The sequence below is a fragment of the Salvia splendens genome, chromosome 3 (assembly GCF_004379255.2).
Source record: "Salvia splendens isolate huo1 chromosome 3, SspV2, whole genome shotgun sequence".
NCBI classification, from domain to species: Eukaryota; Viridiplantae; Streptophyta; class Magnoliopsida; order Lamiales; family Lamiaceae; genus Salvia; species Salvia splendens.
Genome location: NC_056034.1, coordinates 19,024,472 through 19,043,665, shown reverse-complemented (window position 1 = coordinate 19,043,665; position 19,194 = coordinate 19,024,472). Strand labels below are relative to the sequence as shown.

At 38.8% G+C, this 19,194-nt stretch overlaps 3 protein-coding genes and 1 pseudogene across 4 annotated transcripts; 1 reads left to right on the top strand and 3 right to left on the bottom strand.

The window, feature by feature from the left end:
- The first annotated feature begins 519 nt into the window (after positions 1 to 519).
- On the top strand, positions 520 to 2,408 carry LOC121793999 (annotated as a pseudogene).
- Positions 2,409 to 3,110: 702 nt separating this feature from the next.
- On the bottom strand, positions 3,111 to 7,336 carry LOC121797467 (kinesin-like protein KIN-14S). 2 transcript variants are annotated; one of them, XM_042196229.1, is made up of 13 exons: positions 7,199 to 7,336; positions 7,028 to 7,093; positions 6,890 to 6,922; positions 6,609 to 6,727; positions 6,426 to 6,525; positions 6,040 to 6,336; positions 5,656 to 5,935; positions 5,175 to 5,336; positions 4,772 to 4,987; positions 4,650 to 4,687; positions 4,376 to 4,539; positions 4,159 to 4,272; positions 3,111 to 4,071 (listed from the first exon to the last, which is right to left on the bottom strand). In XM_042196229.1, exons 1-13 carry the CDS (start codon positions 7,203 to 7,205, stop codon positions 3,340 to 3,342), a joined length of 2,328 nt encoding a protein of 775 aa, XP_042052163.1. In that variant the 5' UTR covers positions 7,206 to 7,336; the 3' UTR covers positions 3,111 to 3,339. The 2 variants fall into 2 exon arrangements, with proteins under 2 accessions (XP_042052163.1, XP_042052164.1); XM_042196230.1 differs by having other exon boundaries at positions 7,055 to 7,093.
- Positions 7,337 to 7,926: 590 nt separating this feature from the next.
- Positions 7,927 to 10,072, bottom strand: LOC121795361 (pentatricopeptide repeat-containing protein At3g05340-like). The gene has a single exon (XM_042193885.1). It carries the CDS (start codon positions 10,057 to 10,059, stop codon positions 8,068 to 8,070), a length of 1,992 nt encoding a protein of 663 aa, XP_042049819.1. The 5' UTR covers positions 10,060 to 10,072; the 3' UTR covers positions 7,927 to 8,067.
- Positions 10,073 to 12,356: 2,284 nt separating this feature from the next.
- Positions 12,357 to 18,227, bottom strand: LOC121795360 (mannosylglycoprotein endo-beta-mannosidase-like). The gene is made up of 11 exons (XM_042193883.1): positions 17,799 to 18,227; positions 17,332 to 17,470; positions 16,618 to 16,845; positions 16,309 to 16,367; positions 15,635 to 15,683; positions 15,138 to 15,368; positions 14,760 to 14,929; positions 14,483 to 14,687; positions 13,682 to 14,350; positions 13,378 to 13,605; positions 12,357 to 13,305 (listed from the first exon to the last, which is right to left on the bottom strand). The coding sequence occupies exons 1-11, from the start codon at positions 17,951 to 17,953 to the stop codon at positions 12,553 to 12,555; spliced, it is 2,886 nt and encodes a 961-aa protein (XP_042049817.1). The 5' UTR covers positions 17,954 to 18,227; the 3' UTR covers positions 12,357 to 12,552.
- Positions 18,228 to 19,194: the final 967 nt, after the last annotated feature.

Sequence of the window (19,194 nt, the reverse complement as noted above, 5' to 3'; positions counted from 1 at the left end):
AATACTCCTGTTTAAATCAATTATTATATTGTTATTAAATTGCTTTTTTTTGTATTTGAAAAGATATCATAAATTAGCAATGCTTTTGAATTTTATCTGGATATTAATCATATAGTTACCCAATAAAAGATACTATAATAAATTAGGAATGGTTTTGAATTTTATCTTGATATTAATCATATATTTAACCCAATAAAAATTTAATCATTTTCTAAGTTTACATACATTTAATTTGAAAAGGTATTAATTTTCTAAATATGTATATTAATTTATTTTAAATTCATTTATATTCACGAATTGATTTTACCTAAAGTTCAATTTGTACTAATATGAGTAGTATATTTTGAAGTCCAAATGTTAAAAAAAGTTCTACGCAAGTATTTATGCTGTTTCATCAAATTTAAAAAATAAAGAATTTGACAAACTAAATTTATACATTAAAGTTGGGTAACGGTGAATCCAATAATAGCCCACTAATTTAGGAGGAAACGGTGAAAGATGAAATCGACGTTTTATAAACGCCGTTGTCTCTCCTTTCCCACCAATGAATCCGACCGTTGGGACAAGCTTATGAGACTAGCATCAAAAGTAGTATTGCAATTCTACAAATTTCAGCTATAACCAGACAGAGAGAGACAACGAGGAAGAAAGGAAATAGCAGCCTCGTTTTGATTTGGGTGAAATAATGGTCGCACGAACCCCACCAAAGCTTGCGGTGGTGGCGCCGCCCATCAGTCCCACTCTCCTCCGTGAAACCGTTAACAAGGTATACATCTTTTGTTACGTTTGTTTGTCTAATTTTTAGTCGAAGAAGTGGCAGAGTCATATTGTATTCCGTCCATTTCACATTCAATCTTCAACTAATTCACATATATATGCCATCGCCCTTCCAAAATCTTTAATTAACATGTGTGATGGGTGGAAAATCAAAATTTAAAGTTTAATTTGCATCTGTAAGGGGGGTTTATAATGTGATGGCTTCATAGCTTTGATACCGAATTGAGGATTCCATTTATTGTTCACAATATATTGTAATCACAAAACATATGTATGCCAATGTTGTTTGTATCATATGTTTGATTTTAAGGTGGATCGATGTATGGCTCGGCTGCAAGAGCTTCAACACACAGTGATGAGTCCTCGCAGCTATAGAGTGGCAATGCCAACAAGCCTCCGCTGTAAACAGTACTATTTTCTCCTCTTCTTGTATTCATCTCTGTGCCTTTCAATCTATGAATAACATCACATTTCAAATTCAAGGTTAAAAAATGCTAAATCTCGAAGATCCCCTCCTGGAAAGCTGCCAGTAAGTAAAGGTTGTTTGTCTCTACTTCTCTCCCTTACTCCTTATATCCATCAAAAACCTTCATTTTGTCTGTCTCTACATTTCACGCCCTTTTAAAATTGTACATATGCAGACGAATGGCGCAAAATGTCGTTGCCAGCAATGCTATTGGGAGAAACAGTTGGAGAAATCCTACAAGCAACACAGTTTGCCAGAAACGTAGTTGAGGCAGTGTCCTCCAAGCCTCAAAAACCAGTACACGACGAGCCTAAAACACCGTTGACAAAGCAGAAGCCGGACCTGGAAAACTCCAGTCTGCATGCACGTAGAAGGAGGGAGAAGAAGCAAGTTGTGCAACAGAAAGAATTAAACAACGCACCTTCTTCTCTAAGACGAGCCAAGTCCAAGATTAACTTCAAGGTCTCGCCCTTGCAGAACGGAGAGTGTGACAAGGAAAACTGCCGGTACATAGCTAATAGAGTCTCACCAAGGAATAGGCCATGGGTGAGGAAGACTGTCCTATTTCCAAATCCCTTGTTTCTGTCATCTCCCACATCACAGCATCACAAGTTTGGCAAGACAAAGTCACCCATGATTGCAAAAAATCGACATACTCCACATAGGTTCTTGATCAAGTCCCCTCATCCTCCTCCACCTGCTGCTGCCTCCTCCAAGTTCCAAGTGAAAATCAGAAGCCCTCCTCTTTGTATTTCCCCAACACGAGGTGCTGAGAGGGCGTCATCAGCTGCAGCAAGGCTGAGGAGATCATTCTCGCCTTCGAGGCTGGCCAGCAAGCTGGTGTCTCCACTGAAAAGCAGAAAATCTTTGCCACAGAATAGTGAGTTGATGATGAAGAAGACAATGAGTGGATTGAAACAGCGTCCTACGTCTTTTTCAATGCGATTCTCCTCACCTCGGAGAGTTTGAAAGTACATACGTTTCTTGATTTCTTTCTTCTATGTTATTTGTGTTGCAGATAGATATATTCCCAATGTCATTGCAGTATGCAGTTTTTTTCTTTTGTAATTTTTTCTTGATATATTCTTTCACAATTTGATGTAATGAGTCTGAACGGTACACTCGGCACTTTTTCAACGAATAAACAAATGTACCAATAGTATTATTTTCTGGATAATTTATTAGCAAAGTCAAATTTACTAAGAAAATCTCATCATAATAGCACAAAAAATATTTACTCTGCTAATAAGCCACTCAACAAGGCAAAAAAGTTCATCATAATAGCAGTAGTGTGATGATGATCTGTTCTCCAGCACAGATCATCATCACTGCTGCAACAATGAAAAACACATTCAGCCACAGTGCATAATAGCAGTTCATAGCAAACAAGCAAAATATGCTAGAGGATAGATTTTAAAATGGATGATGGCAAGTAAGAAAACAGTTCCTTAGTCGAAAAAGAGAGACAAATTATATCAGTTCACAACAACAAATTCAGTAAACAGAGAAGATAATGGGCAAATAAGTCAACCAAATAAGCAAATAGTAAAGTAAACAACCACACTTCCAGATCACAAATTTGAATTTATTTTAGTAACTGGGGACAACTCTTCAAAAGGGACTTTTTTATTTTCTAGATTAAACGAATTTCTGAAGAAGATGGCTGAATGTGTTTTTCATTGTTGCAGTTATGATCTGTGCTGGAGAATGGAGGGACAAAAAAGGTAAAAGATGTTATCACGTACCACTTTAAGGGGCGAACAGCACAGCCACAGGTGTTATTTCAATGAAAACGACAGATTCATTTATTCATCAGTTTGTGCTACATGAAACGTCAGGTTATATAGCAATTAATCTGATCCAGATGTGGAGTCAAAACAAAAGATGCTTTTCATCTCCCACTAACAATACTATAAGAGCAATCTAACAGATACAAGAATGCAGTCAGTGTATGCATTTCAAAAAGAATATATGTAGCAGCACTCATGCATGAACAGTGTATGGAATCCAGCAAGAGTAAGCAGGAAGCATTACACACTGGTACAGAAAATGAAGCCACATGGGATACAATGAACATCGTATTTGGCCATGGTTCTTCAAGTCATCATAGAATTTCTCTTATTTTTCATGCCTCTCAGTTTCAGCGGACTCCAAACCACTTTCTTTTGCAGTGCTACCACTGTTGGATGCTTGGGCTTCCATGACCCAGGGACCTGTGAAGGAGGACTTCCTCTAAATTTACTACTTCTGGGGCCAATGGGTGTTGCTTCTATCGCCTCTCTCGATTGTGGCAATGGGGAAGACACTCTTGAAGTTCTCCAAACTCTTTGTGGATCCCAAACGAATGATTGCCGGCCCATGGCACGCTCATTCCTCATCATTCTAGAAGAAGATTTTGGAAGTGGAGTTGCCATGCTTGAGTTGGATTCGGGCCGGAACGTTGCAATTGATGATCTTCTTTTAGGCTGGAAAACTTGACCTGTTGTCGTTGCTGGAGGTGGTCTTACAGCCAAGGAACCTCGTCTTGCTTTCAAAACTTGCTTCCCCTTGTTTTCTCTCGATACATTTTCTCTGTCTTCTCTAACAGCAGGGAGATAGGGCATCATACTCTTCTTGTTTGCAGGAGTTGGTGGCATGAGGTTTGTGAGTCTTCTAAGTGGCAACCTTAGTGATGGGCCCAATGGTGGTTTCTTATTATCTGCAGTTGAGCTCTTCTCTGCTTGGTTTGATGTTAATGTTGGATGAGTGGCAAGCGAGGCCAAAGCTCTGTTTTCCTGTTTTATCCTTGTTTTCCTTTCCTCAGCTAATTGAGTCTCGAGATCTCGAACCTGTTTTGGGGAGTGTTCTAAAAAAATTAGAACAAAGACCAACTTAATTACATAATAAAAGAATTAATGATCTACAGATATTTGTACCTTATCTTGAAGATTTTTACAAATATGTTCTCTTGCAGCAAGCCTTAACTGCAAAGCCTGCACGTTGTCCTGCAACTTCTTGGCTTCCTTCTCATCTTGTTTTGCCTTTTCTGCCTGTTTATGCATTACAAGCACAAAAGAACTAAGGATTAGTTGGAAGACTTCGTAATGCATCTACTACATGAATAAATATTAGGTTAAGGTTATTGCATCATACAAGCTGCTTGTATTTCAAAAGCTCTGCATGATCTGTCTGTCTCCCGGCAGGCCCATGTTCAACTCCTCGGACACGGCTGGCAAAATTCAAGGAGCAAAGAGTTTCTCCAAGGTCAGCCGAATTCGGGCTAATTTGAACAAACATCAAAGTTTTACAATCTCCGCCTGCAATGGAATTGAACTTAGCATTAATACACCACCATATGCTAGGATAGAAAGAATCAGGTTTTCAACAGACCACGACAACTAAATATTAACAGTCAGGTTTTACAGACCTAGGGAACTTTGCAGCATATGAGTAAGCTTCGAGTTCCTGTTTGCCCAAGAAATAAATTGATCAGGAAGCAGCTTTGGAATAATAGAAAATACACAATTATGTAGAGATATAGTGCCATGCCTGTAAGGAACATGAGAACTCTTTGAGGCTAGGGCTGAGATAACATCTCCCAATGCCGCTAAGGATTTATTTATGAATTGAGACTCCTTCAGTCTTTCACCTTCAACTTCGATTCTACCAACACGCTCACTTCCTGCCAGGTCAACCAGCCATAAATGGCTTCTCGTTCTTTGCCCGTTTATTATATTTTCTCCAGCTACAGTTACCCGCAACAAGCTGAATCAATATTGAAAAAGGAGAGTTAATGGAAAACAAGAAATACCACTACAAAGAACATTGCATGACTCTGTAGTCAAAGAGACTTCCTCATTTTCCCACCAAGTCCATTAAGCTGTTTTATAGTCTAAGCAGCAAATAACCAAGAAAGAGAGCTATGTAGATAACAGAATAAGCTTATCATTACCAGTGAGATCTGCTACTGAACTCATTGGCATTGGTTGACCCAACAGATCTTACTTGACTTCCTGATTTAAGCAAACTCCAAACTCCATCTGTATCATAAACACGAGCTTCAACCAGTCCAGGGACTTCCTGAGTACCCTCAGCTGATTGTTTTATGTCCAACCTGCATTTGCACAAGAGTTAAATGCTCATCATCCATTGCCTGTGAAATCATTGTAAAATAAACTGAATTTGTAATTTTAACCCTTGTTAAACGATTGTGAGTTATGTATTGTGCAAAATTCGATATCCATCCATTCCACTTGCATACAAGATTTTCTTTGCTTTGCAACTTCATTCAACAATTTCTATTGTTTAACATTTTGCGATGAAGACTGAGCATCTAGAATACTGATGAAAGCAAGTTATATCATGTTGATTTCTTATGCAAAAGATTTCCTCAAGAAACAAAGGAAAGATAGTCATTAATATCAGAAGCTTACTTCTTAGCAGGTTGGTTCGGGTTCTCAACCAGAAGATCCCTTATCTTTTCATTGTAGACCTCCAACATGCTAACAAACAATTCATATCTCATCACACAGCTCCTTTCCTTGGATATCCTAAATAGCTCTTCCAGGGTGCGATAGTTTACTCCTCTATTGTCTGGAGTTCCTTCCATGGTGTATGTCTTTCCGGTGCCTGTTTGTCCATAGGCAAATATGCATACATTGTAACCATCCAAGACGGAGGTAACTATAGGCATAGTTTGGTCAAAGACAGCCTCTGCAAAAGAGGAACACATGGAGTTAACAAAGAAATTGTTATGAGAAGTTTGAGAATAACACATCTACATGCTTAAAGAAGTGGGTCGGAGTATACAACTTTACCTTGGTTGTCCTCAGGTCTGAAAACATAGTCAAATTTGAATTGTTTTTTGGAAGAATCAGAGCAAATCATCTGGAGCTCATTCTCTTGAGATGAGTCAAAATCAACAACTGATGTGGAGCCTTTCTCAGTCTCATCTTGTTTCAGTGGCCTGCATCTACAGAAGACCCTAATATTTCCTTTGAGTTCAATCACTTCATTGTAAAGCTTCTTTCTTTCCGAGCATTCTTGGAGATACTTCTTCTTCAGTAAATCACACTCTTCATGGTACTTATTCTTCAGAAGTTCATGTTCCACACCTAAAATCAATTAAAACACAGCACACAAAAGGTCAATCTTAGGTCAAAAATTTCTCAAAGGAGACAGATGATTAAGAAGGGTGACGCACTCAGATTCTCAAGAGCAGTGAAAGCTTCAGAACCAAGTAAAGAATCAATAGTGATGCTCTTTACTTCATTACTCAGGCGTGCATGTTCTTCTCTGATACTCTGCAACCGGAGTGATAACCATTAGACTTGACGCTGGAGAAAGATCTTAAAACAAAAATGTACGTACATAAATTATAGTGTACCTGTAGTCTGTTGCTAAGACCTTCAATTTTGCAAAAAATCGGAAGAGTCTGTGAACATGCTTCCTGAGTATCATCAGAAGAAACACCCGTATCCACTGAATCGCAATTACCTTCACATCCTGAGACACATCTCAAATTCAAGAAAAATAAATTCCCAGAAATAAGGAAAACGCAAATTTCACTAAAAATTGGGTCAAGATTTTACAAGATTCGATAACCTAGCAATTTCTGAAACCTTGTGTCGAGAAAAAGAGAAGAGAACGAAAAAAAAAGCAGAATACCTGAATATTCCTGTGGTGTCTCAATCGATTGATCTGAAAATAATTTAAAATGAAACCCTATCAGAGTCAAATTCAAATTCACTACTTAATTCCAGATGTATGTATAAACAGTTATGCAAGAAAGAATTTCAAACTGACCAGCATTACTAGGGGATAGAGTAATACACTGATTAAAACTCGAACAAAGGGTTTCCAGAGCTCGATCTGTAAAAACAAAGAATTATCCGATGAACAAACAAACAAAAAAACAGAGAGAGAGAGAGAGAATTAAATGTGTATGCGCGCGTGAGTGTGGAAAAGAGAGTATACCGTCCATGATTGCAGTCAGAGTAAACGTCTCAGTTTGTGAAAACGAGTAGAGATCGAAGAGGTAGAACACAAAGAATGATTGAGAGAGAGAGAGAGGAATGGTGGAAGAGAGATTGAAACGGTCGGAAAAGGGTGGTGTTCTTTAGAATTTGAAAACAAAAAATTTTGAAATTGAGAGGATCCATTGGACTATAACGGCTAGTTAGAAAACGCCAGCTTATTGGGCCGGGTCGGGTTGCAGCGTTAATAACCATTCTGTGCTTAAACATTTTTAGTTAGTATAGTTACTAAAATACCAAATTACCAATACTCTAAATTAATTGTTAGGTCAAAATATTTAGATACTACATTAACTTCTTTCCATATGCGTACAGATTATCTGCAATATATGTATTCTTATTCAAAATAATGGTCACTACTGGAAATAAGATACAAATTGTTGCGAAATGGAAGTCAGAATTAAATGGAAATCCTCGTTATTTGTTACACTAAACGTTTAGATATGTAAACTCCTAAATTAGTTTTGCAAGGATGAATCTTGAAAAATCTACTTTATTTTATCGATGTACTATAAAACTGCGAAATTTTTTGAAGCATGCACTAAATTATAGTACTAGTAGTATCATTGATTGGTCGAGTCTATTAGCATTATCTACATGAATTTGAATTTTTTACAAAATGAGTCTTTCTTTATGAAGATTGATGAATATCACAAATTACAATGTTAATGCAGAAAATAATTTAGTCATTGTCGTCACATTCACTTTAGCCAAAAAGATCAACAAATTGCATTCTTCCTTCAAAATATATCAAAAGCTCTATATTCAAACTCCAAAAATCAACTCAGCAAGCATCAAAACTCATCATCTTCATGCACAACAAACCATCCAATAATATGGAAAATGTGCAATGGAGCTTGAGCAATTTAGGTCAGTGGTGGAGAGGCCATCATCTCTCATGTGTCTAAACAACAGCGTCAGCACAGCGTAAATATCGTCGCCTTGTTGATGGATTCGATCAGCAACAACAAAACTGTGAATCTTCTTATTAACCTCAATCCAACTAGCACCTGTGTCTTTCGCAACTCCTATCTCGTTCATCTTCTTTATTGTTCTTGCTCGTTCCTTCCACAACCCTCTAGAAGAGTAGATGTTGGCCATGGAGACAAACAGCACTGGACTATCAGGTGCCGCTTGAGCCAGCTGCTCGGCTGCATAATTCCCCACGTCAACATTGCCATGGATGCTGCAAGAGCCGAGCAATGCTTGCCAAACAAGTGCGTCTGGTTTCACCCGCAACCCCTCTATGAAACTCTTGGCTTCTCTAAACATCCCTGCTCTGCCGAGCATGTCTACTACACAAGCGTAATGCTCCACTCTCGGCCTCATTCCATACGTCATCTCCATGGATTGTAACAACTCCATGCCCTTGTGCAGGAACCCAACATGACTACAAGCATGAAGCAAGGACAGAAATGTAACATCTGTTGGTTCCACACCGGCTAACTTCATCTGTTCGTATAACTCGAGCGCTCTCAACCCATCACCATGGCGAGCAAAAGCTGCAATCATGGAGTTCCACGACACTTGATTCTTCTTAACCATGCCCTCAAAAACCTTAACTGATCCTTCCAACTCCCCACATTTGGAATACATGTTGATTAAGCCATTGCTAACAAAGACATTCGAAGCAGAACCCTTCTTGGTCACCATAGAGTGAATCTGCATGCCTAGACCCTGAGAAGCACCAATGCCAAACACCCCAAGAATGGCTGAAATCATGTTGGGATCGAGATAGGCTCCCGCCTTCACCATCTTCACAAACAACCGTATAGCCTCCTCCCCGTATCCATTCTGTGCAAAACCAGCAAGTATAACAGTCATAGACACCTCATCAAGAACCTCAGCAGACTCAAATATCCGCCACGCCTCCTCCACACAACCACATTTTGAATACACATCCATCAATGCACTCTCGATGCACAAATTCGATTGATACCCCATCTTACAAACCACACCATGAATCTGAGCACCTTCCTTGAGCGCCAACAGTCCAGAGCAGGCCGTCAGTGCAGCCAAATACGTCAAACCATTGGGAGAAATTGAACTGTGGTACATTTCCACGAACAGGTTCAAGCTCCCAGCATAATACTCATTCTGCGCCATTCCCGAAATAGCAGCCGTCCAAGAGACAACATTCCTCTCCGCCATCTCATAAAAAACGCACATCCCCAACTCCAGCGACAAACATCTGAAATACGAAGTGGTTAGGGCATTTCCGACTGTTACATCCCTGTGATAACCACTTAGAATCGCCAATGCGTGTAGCCTCTTCACAATGGCAAGCAACTCCTTTCCACCACAAGCCGATAGCACCGAAGTTAAACTCGCGTGATCAAACATGTATTCAGTAGAGCCCAGCAACAATTTGAAATATCCGAATCCGGTTTCCAAGTTTCCCACTTTAAGGAAACCCGAAATGAGCGAGTTCCACGAGACAGTGTCTCTAAGCGGCATTTCGTCGAACAGGTGGACTGCATCACTAAGTTGTCCGCATTTGCAGTACATATGGAGTAAACAGTTGTAGATGAGCTGAGTGTTTCGACGAGTGAGTGGAGCTCCGACATCAAAAGATGGAGGGTTCTTGATGAGGTAAGCGTGGAGGTGAGAACCCAGGCGGATATTGCCTTGTCTGCTGCAAGAATTGATCAGTTCGATGAGGTTCGCATCTGTGAAGGAAGATAATGTGTCTTTGGAGGTGTGAGGTGAAATGTGGAGGGATGAGGTTGAGGAACGGCACCACGAAAGAAGTAGAGGCGGCGGAGGCCGGAATTTCGTGAGGACGCATCTGACAGCACTCATCCATCAAACTAATGCAGCGTCACCGTTAAAAATGACATGATTAGAAATTAAAGTATTAAACCATATCTCGGGCTAACCCGTTCGGGTTTAGGCAACCCACTTAGGTTATTGGGCTATTTGGATGCAGGCTATTCGGGTTATGGATTTTTCGGAACATAAATTTTCAACCCTAATCCAAATTCGCCGGGTTTCGGACTAACCTATTGCGCTATTCGGGCATAAAAACTTTTTAAAATAATATCTTTTAATCAAAATTTTCCTCTATATAATAATTCTATATTTTAGACACTTTTTTATTCTTCTTAAGTTTAGAATCATATAAAATTTACAAACTTTCATAAACTTCGTCCATCATAGTTGGAGAGAAATCTTTCATTTCGATCAATTACAACATAATCAAAGATAAATCAAAATTAAATCAATCAATTTGAATTAAAGCGTATGTGCGTATCATTATTTTAGCATTGAGCATAATTAATTTTCATTCTTTATGAAAATTAAAAATCATATACCATACATAAATCTTTATTAAAATGGTAAATATATTGAGATTTTGATGTGTTAATTCTTAATTTTGTTTTGATTGGCTTTGGCGGTGGTAAGACAGCAGTGTCAGATGATGGGCGACGGAATAATGAGTCGAGGTGGAACTTGAAAGTTGATAGTTAGGATCGAGTGGAATGTAGAATGAAAATTGAAGAAGATTAATGATTGTGCCACTTAAAATTCAAGAGACTTCTCCTACACGTACATCTCTTCTCTTCTCTTCATAATTTATGGGCTTGACACTATCTTTTACTTCACCCCATCACTTTTACTTCTCTTAATTACAAGACATCTTTTGCAACCCTCCATCTCTTAACTATCTTTTCTTTTAACTATTCATTATATAATTTCTTTAATTTAAAAATACATTTAATTATAAAATATTTATTTAAAAACATAATTAAAAAAAATCAAAAGTTACAAATAAAAATCTTAAAAATTAAAAGTTTCATGGTTAAAAATACATAATTAAAATCTTAGAAACTAAAAAATATATAATTTAAATTATAAAAATTTAAAAATAAGATAATAAAAATTTTAAAAAATTACTTTGTCGACGCCTGTGGGGTTGTTGCGCAAACGACGAGTCGGCATCAGGGGAGTCCCAATTGAGTCTTAAGAAGCTCAATTATTTGGCAGTGTGCTCGAAATTGGATCGGCGTCATATGAGAAGCGTCAGCCGTTTTTGCCGCGAACCACAGTCCCGTTAAACGGTCATTCGTTGTTAAGGAGGGGGGCGTCTGGCTTGGTTCACCTCATCCCGTGCCTCTAGCTCTAGCCGCCTTTGCCGCCTTCACACCGATCGGACGACGTCCCCCACTAGAGCTCAAGCCCCCTGCATCAACTCCCGCAAACTGGCTTGCAACCTCCTCGTTGTCGGGCTCGGATCGGCCACCGCAACCACCACCACTTGAAGTGTATTGGTCATCCGTCTTGTTCTTCGTCCATTCGGAGCTAGAGTCCGTGCTGAACTCGATGCCACTCGCCCAGCGATCGATAAACTGAACCTTCGCCCCCAAGTATTGGCACACTTGAAGGCTCGCCCGATGTCTTGTTGGAAGACCATCATAGCCGCCCTCAGAATGCCGGCTCCACTTGTAATGCTTTGGTACTACAATTCTTCATTCTTGTATGTGCCACAATTTTTTTTTAGGTCCTTGTCGACTCGATCGAAAATGGCCGCTAAGCATCTTCCATGTGCGGGGGTGTCCCTCTAGGGCGCATGTTGTTGTAGGTTTCACTCTTCATTTAATCATTAAACACTACTACCTAAAAATATGTGCCCAAAAGAAATTGTCACATGTAAGGAACAGAGGAAGTATTAATTTTTAATTTTTTTTTTATTTTTCCAATTTTTTTCTAAAATAATTTTCAATGGTCTAATTACGACACTCACTCACGGGCCAGCAAGTGGGCGTCACCGCTCAATGCCAGCTCGCCACGTGGCGGTGCGTGGCGCAATGGCTCGCCATTTTGCTCGCCCTCCCGAGCAGCTCTCCGCAACGAGCCCGAGAACGAGACAAATCCAAGCCAGCAACGAGACACGTTGTCGATGCTTTTCTTTCGCAACTATTAAGGAATTGAATACTAGCTAGTAGTACTACTACTCATTATTCATCTTGGATCACAACAATTTTGCTTATCAACTTTTTATCTCTATCACTCCTATTTCATAACTTTATATTAAAACTCGTGTTAAAGTGGAGGTCGTATTCACTTATTGTATCCTTCATACTACAAAATACTAGTACTAAAAAAATAGCCAATCAATGTATTGTAGGTTAGATGGTATGAAACAATTATTAGTTCTTCACACTTAATAGTGTACACTCATAACATACAGATTACATAGACGTAGATAGGCGTACAAACACATTTATACAACACTCTCCGCACTGATCATAGTCTAAGGATGTCAACATCCATGATTTGTGCTTCAAACAGCAGCTAGCCAACGGTAAGCCTGCTTTGGAAGTTCCAACCGTTGATCATAACCTGGGGCGTGACACCCTCAGGGACATCAAAGTTCAGGATCACCGTCATCACCTCCCCCGGTACAACTGAGAAATAGTTGTCCGAGTAATGAACTGGCAAGATCCGAGTGTCTTTCTTGTCTTCCCCTGAAGCATGAACAGAGAGCTGAAGGAAGAAGGCAACCCCAGTTTCACTTCCACTGATTTCAACAACACGAGCACAACTGTCTTTATGCGAAAAGTGCTTCAACATCTTCCCAAACAAGCTCTTATCAGCCTCCTCCTCACTCTTGGGACACACTGACGTATCCAGATTTCTGTTTCCATGCCGTAGGATTCTTGAATCTGGCTTCTTTGATGTGTTCTCGATATGCATCCTTACCTCGTAGCTGGATCCTCTAATGAAAGTCAGAGAAGTGATCTTGAGGGGGATTTGTCTCTGTTTGTATGGTTCCAGAAGCTTGTAATTGCCACCAGGCAGATGCAGCCAATAAAAGTTTCTGGATAAGATCTCGTAGTCTGACATCTTATAGAGCTTGAGGAGAAGAAAATAAACAGGCTCGGGGCTCTCAGACTTTGGATATTTCATCTCAAAGGTAGGTGTCGTTCTCTTAGATGGTGCAGCGAACTTATCAAAGACTTGGTAGTACTGGCATGCTCCTTCCAGATCCCAAACCGAGACTTCTATAGCCATGCCGGACAGATCATTGGACGTGGTGTTCACTACCTGCATACAGAGCCCCATACATTGTTATGTTTCAGCAAATCAAGTAATACGATCAATATTCGTGTTTACTACCTCTATCCAATATGTAGACAGATTTAGCTGGACATGAATTGGTTCTGCAGCACAACGACAACCATAAAACCCCGCTGTTTGTTCGTGGAGATGATCGTAGAACTGGCCCCGTAGACCTGTCCAAGGGTTTTGCGTTTTCCAGATCAAGACACCCGTGTACTTGCTCCACATTCGGGAGGTCCAACCTTCTAAGAGAGCTCTGTACTGGATGTAGTTAACCAGTTGCGCCTGAAACAGACAATCACGTGTCTACGTAGGTAGCAGAAAACATGAGCTTCACAAGTAACATAAGAATTACATATACCTTTAGACAAAAGTCATCGAGATCTTTAGGTGTTCCGTATAGTAAAATTTGATCATGAACCAGCCCTGGTTTTGAATATGGTATATATGTATGGTACTGCCAGATAGGATTGGGGACTTCCTCGATGTAACCATTTGGCAACGTGTTAAATAGAGGAATCTGCCAACCCTCTTGGGGCATCGTGGCTCTAACAGTAGCCGCAACAGGCATTCCCACCGAACCAACCTCGGGATTGAAGCCGTACTTATAGAAGTCATCCTTGAAAAAGTTCTCAGGATATTGTATTTCATAGGGACCATCAGTGAAGTCCCCCTTCCCATTAGCAAAGCCATCCCACATGGATCCTTGGATGTAGATACGGGTTCCATCTAGATACTGGCTAGGATCCTTTGAAATCGGGAAAATCTCCTCCACAGAATGCTTACAGTTGACAGGACTCTCGAAATAAGGATGAAGCTGTAGATCGTTTTTCAAAGCCGTGTTGATATCTTCCGGGGGAACTTGCTCGTTACCTCCAACCCATAGAGCAAGACTAGGATGATTTCTTAGCAGCTTCACAGTGTCTCTAGCACATAACAAAAAAAGATCGTGGTCCAGAGGACCATTGGGATTTGATACTGGAACACCTCGTCCATCAACGTCTCCAGTTATCCAGAACTCTTGCCAAACCTGCAAGAGAATCTCCACTGTCATATAGTCCTACTTCAGTTCCAACTCTATCACACACTGAATACGCACATACTAGTACATGAATGCGAACAAATAATTGAGAGTGAGGAGAATAGGAAGACTGAGGCAGACCAGAACACCACAGATGTCGCAGTAATGATAGAACTCAGGCCTTTCAGCAATTCCACCACCCCAACAGCGCATCATGTTGAAATTCATGTCAGCGTGAAACTTAATATCTGTCCTGTAGCGTTTCTTTGAAAGCCGTAGCAACCCATCTGATAGTATCCAATTACCACCTCGGATGAATATTGGCTCTCCATTGACTTTAAATAGTCTGAAAGTAATAAAAAAGATCACATAAGGGTATTCAAGCATAAATTTGCCCCAGCCTTGGATGTTTTAATACCTTCCACCAGTGTCAGTATCTATGTGACTTTCAATCTTGCGGAACCCAAAATGCTGACTCCAAGAATCAGACTCTCCATGATAGTTTGCATCAACTGTTATTTGTACATTATAAAGAGATTGCTTTCCCATTCCATTGGGCCACCAAAGGTTGGGCTTGTAGAAGAATAGCTGTAAATAAATCAATATTATAAGAAGTTCTATCAGTTTAATTAGTATAATTAGTATAGGACCACAGGAGTTTACTCCCAAGTGCTGAATTTCTCAAATCATGATAACCAAAAAAAAAAAGAAAAACGAAAGTGCTACAAGATAGGAAGCCCAAGAAAAGAAAGAAGATTATTAAAAGCAAACCTGGTTGCTACAAGGATAAACCAACCTCAGGTAATGTATATAGCACGTTGGATCCAGCAGGAATGGACAGATGCTGAGTCTGAACATGCTCTACCAGGAAAACATCCCCTTCAAGTTCAGTCCCAACTTGGATTTTCACAGAGCACTCAGCAACCCAGCTGCTCTTATTCACCAACTCCACTGTTGTATGAAGGTAGGCCCTAGTGTAATTGTCAAAGAATGTGGAGACTAAGTGAGGATCTATTATCTTCACTGGCTGCATGAAAGCATGACGTGAGTTGAAAAATGAAATAATAGAAAATACTCAGCAGTAACAAAAGGTTTATAGCATTGATTTCCTATTAGAACTCATTACATATGTCTACCATATTTAGGAAAAGAAAATATTCAACTTCTAAGTCTCATCCAAAGACAAAAGGTGTTACTAAACTATATTTTCATATCTAGTAGTATTAAAAAGGTCGAGCAATATTAAATTGATGAATCACTAAAACACTAAATGCACTTAAGTGGACAGCTTACCCCAGTAATAGAAAGAGACACCTCATCCCAGATGCCAGTGTTCCTATCTCTGAAAAAAAAATCAAACAGGAATCTAAGCCTTCGGGCATCAAGCATCGACAGAAACTAAAGAGTCACATTGTTCATAGATTTAATCTTACAACAAAACCAATGAATTAAAAGGATCTAAAACTTTAAGCTTACAAGCCATATAAAGCAGAAGCTACGGAACTTGGTAATGAACCAGGAGAAAAAAAATTTTATGTTCTTTGTTTACCGAAGTTTAACATAAAATAACAAACAGCTTAATATCATTTTCACTTCATTCTAACACTGCGTTTTTCAAAAGTTTAGGAGTAAAGTGTCTGCTGTTCTTGTGTGAAGAAGATAATGTAATATGATTAGTTGAGCTTATACGTTAATTGGAAATATAAAAACAAGACTAACAAAGTTCATTATCATACCCCCAAAACTGAGTTAAGATTAGTAGATCCAAGATAACTTCTTCATTGGACCTTTAATCATACTAGGAACTTCATGAAATTACTGGAATAGGAGAAATGGTTGTACTAATTCAACTGCCTGATGGCCGTGACAGAGCACCAAAAGAAGAGGAACTTTTCTTCAATAAATAAATTTCCATTTGACAGAAGAACTAGGGAAACATTACTAGACGATGAAAAATAAACAATCACCTTATAGGAGCCATCCAATCCCAACCCTCTACATATTGAGCCGCAACATCTTTCCCAATCTGTATATTACATCGAAATAGTGAGACAAAGAATCAATCAAACAGGCAATACAATAGCAGGAAAAAAAGAAACTCAAACAAATATTTGTTTACATCAAAATGGAAAGGTAACTCATCCGAAAATTCAACTCTCAACTTTCCAATCTTCTCAAAACTTATTATGGCCTATCAACTTCACAGTGTATTTCCAACAAGTATGAAAAATAAATAACCTTAAAGAAATGCTAGTTCTGGTGAATTCAAGGAATACCTCATGATCACCACCTTGACCACCTTCAGGGGGAATTTTTCCAGGATGATCAGGAGGATAAATCAGGACAGCAAGCAAATTTTTACCATTTGAATTCAGAATATCGGTTATATCAATTGAATGTCTTCGGAACATCCCCTTAGGCAGCAACTCTTTGTGTCCATTTAAATAAACTTCCCCGGAATAATTTATAGCACGGAAGTTTAGATCCACGTGTTGATTCGTAGACTGAAATAAATTTACAAGAACAGGAATCAGACATAACCTGAATGTATGAACTTCATGTCTACATCAAAATATTAGATGTAAGACTTCGAGTCAGAAACAGAGTATAATGACCTATAACTGAGTATAAAGTTCAGTTGTGCTCCACTATCAGAGTCACTATTTCAGGTAACTTCTAAATGTGATTGGGTTTTACAGAAAATAGGTCATCCAGATATAGAACTACGGTCTTCAATATCTCTCAAGGATATTAATAAGGTAATTAAATGTCATGTTATACCATGACACATGTGCTCATGGCGTAGGAAAAGCTTCACACACAGTATTACCAATTTGCCAGGAAAAATAAACACCCATTTTCATTTTAGGAAAGTGAATATAAGATTATATGGCATTCACTCACAGATCACACAGGCAGATAGGAACATTATAATATATGAGGTCAAATAACTAAATTAAAGAAACGATACACAAAAGAAGCAGACATACCAACTTGCACTCAAACGTTGTGTAAAACCAGAAGGTGTAATATTCCCTTCCAGAGTTGCCAATATCCAATATTGCCTGATTCTCCAAACCATAGAAGGGATCAGGCACAAGCTTGTTCTTCACAAGGGTAGCCAAAACACTGAAATCAAAACCACCTTATATTAACTCGAAAACGACTTCGCAGATACAAAAACATACTCCATCCAGTATCTAAATTAAATAATAATCCGACATAATCACACAATTCTTTAACAGATACATCAGGTACACTAGCAGCCACAAATAAAATACACCTATATGTTTAAGAATTAAGAGTCCAATTTTCGATCATATATATTATCATCGCAGTGAAAGCAGGAGTATGCAAGTTAGATCACAGTCAATGGTGTAGCACATGAAAGCAATCGGACTAGAACATTTGAAATTTGGGAAAAGAGAAAAAATCAGTGTCTAGAAATCGTGATTACGTTCCAGGAACGACAGCTTCCATCCAGGGGGGCTGATCGGAGGTAGGAGGGTGAGAGGTGGTCAGCTCGGCTCCGGTGAAGTGAACCTCCGTGGAGCGCGCCGCCAGCCAGCCTTCGTCGAGCACTCTCTTCCCAATCCCCTCCGCTGCGGCCATGTCTGTAAGCTGCTGGATTTCAGGAATTGGAATTTGGGGAATTAACGGAATTCGTGAGTCATGCGCACAAGATAGTGATCAAGTGGTGGAAAGAGAGAGGAGAATTGAGTGGAATTGACTTTTGTCGGCGATGCAACCAAGAATGGGGTATGTGGATTGCGGAAATGAGGGGAGATTGCAGATTTGTCTCCATTAACAACGCAAACAGCTACTACTGATTAGGATTTGTAAATTGATCGCTTTACTGTTAAGCAAGTGTACCCAAGTCATAATCCTACTTTTCTTCTTAGTTCAATTAAAATAGAAACAAATCGAATTAATTGGTTTCAGTTTCATCACTCTCGTGAGCTCTTCTCTCACTGGATTTTATCCAAGAAAGGACACCATGCGAGCAAATGCTTCGTGCCATTAATTGTATTGATTGTATTAACATATTCTTTGTAGTGTATTGATATAAAATTGTTAAAAGAAATTTATGAATGTTTTTGAATTTTTTTTAAAATTTTAATATTGGAACATATGCAGGTGAGATCTCGTTAGAATGCCTATGAAATTATCTTTAATTTGATATATGTTATGTGAAAAAATAATTTAAATCAAGAAAGTTATATGCGTTTTAAAGTTATGAGATATTTTTTAAAAGTTAGTTATTACTAATTTGTTGGAAATTGACCTTAATACCTTTATTGATGTTTTTTATTTATTGCATTGACATTCCAGGGCTAATGATCTAGGCCCTCGATTTGAATATGTAATTGCTATTATTTAATTATAGTTAGCAATTAAGTATTGAGTTAGCAATATAACATTTCTCCTACACCGTATATATCAAATATTTCATCAATATTTTAATTTAATACAGTATAAAAATTTTGAGTTAGCCTATATCATACAAAAAGTTTAATTATTGTTTCAAATTAGTATATTCAGTCTAAAATTACTAATACCGTTAATCCATTCCAAAATGAGCCGTAGCTGAAAATTACAGTGGATTCATTATTTGATCAAATGCCTATAAGGTCATCCACAATAGGAATAGCCCAGCAATAGCCCAGCCATAGCATAGCCACTGCCACATCATCAGCACAAAAAATCTTCCTGCCACATCATCAAAACAAGCAAATAGCCCAGCAATAGCCCAGCCATAGCCTAGCCACATAATATCCACATCACTATTAACAAATATATACAAAATGAAATAATTAACAATCACACAATATACGAAATTTAATTTACGAGAC

Coding starts and splice junctions, on each gene's coding strand:
- LOC121797467 (XM_042196229.1), bottom strand. Junction 6,526..6,608: donor GTCTTAGCAACAGACTACAG/GTACACTATAAT, acceptor CTCCGGTTGCAG/AGTATCAGAGAAGAACATGC. Junction 5,337..5,655: donor CCGAACCAACCTGCTAAGAA/GTAAGCTTCTGA, acceptor GTGCAAATGCAG/GTTGGACATAAAACAATCAG.
- LOC121795361 (XM_042193885.1), bottom strand. CDS start 10,059: ATGAGTGCTGTCAGATGCGTCCTCACGAAATTCCGGCCTCCGCCGCCT.
- LOC121795360 (XM_042193883.1), bottom strand. CDS start 17,953: ATGGCCGCAGCGGAGGGGATTGGGAAGAGAGTGCTCGACGAAGGCTGG. Junction 17,471..17,798: donor GAAGCTGTCGTTCCTGGAAC/GTAATCACGATT, acceptor TTTTGATTTCAG/TGTTTTGGCTACCCTTGTGA. Junction 14,930..15,137: donor TGCTATATACATTACCTGAG/GTTGGTTTATCC, acceptor ATTTATTTACAG/CTATTCTTCTACAAGCCCAA.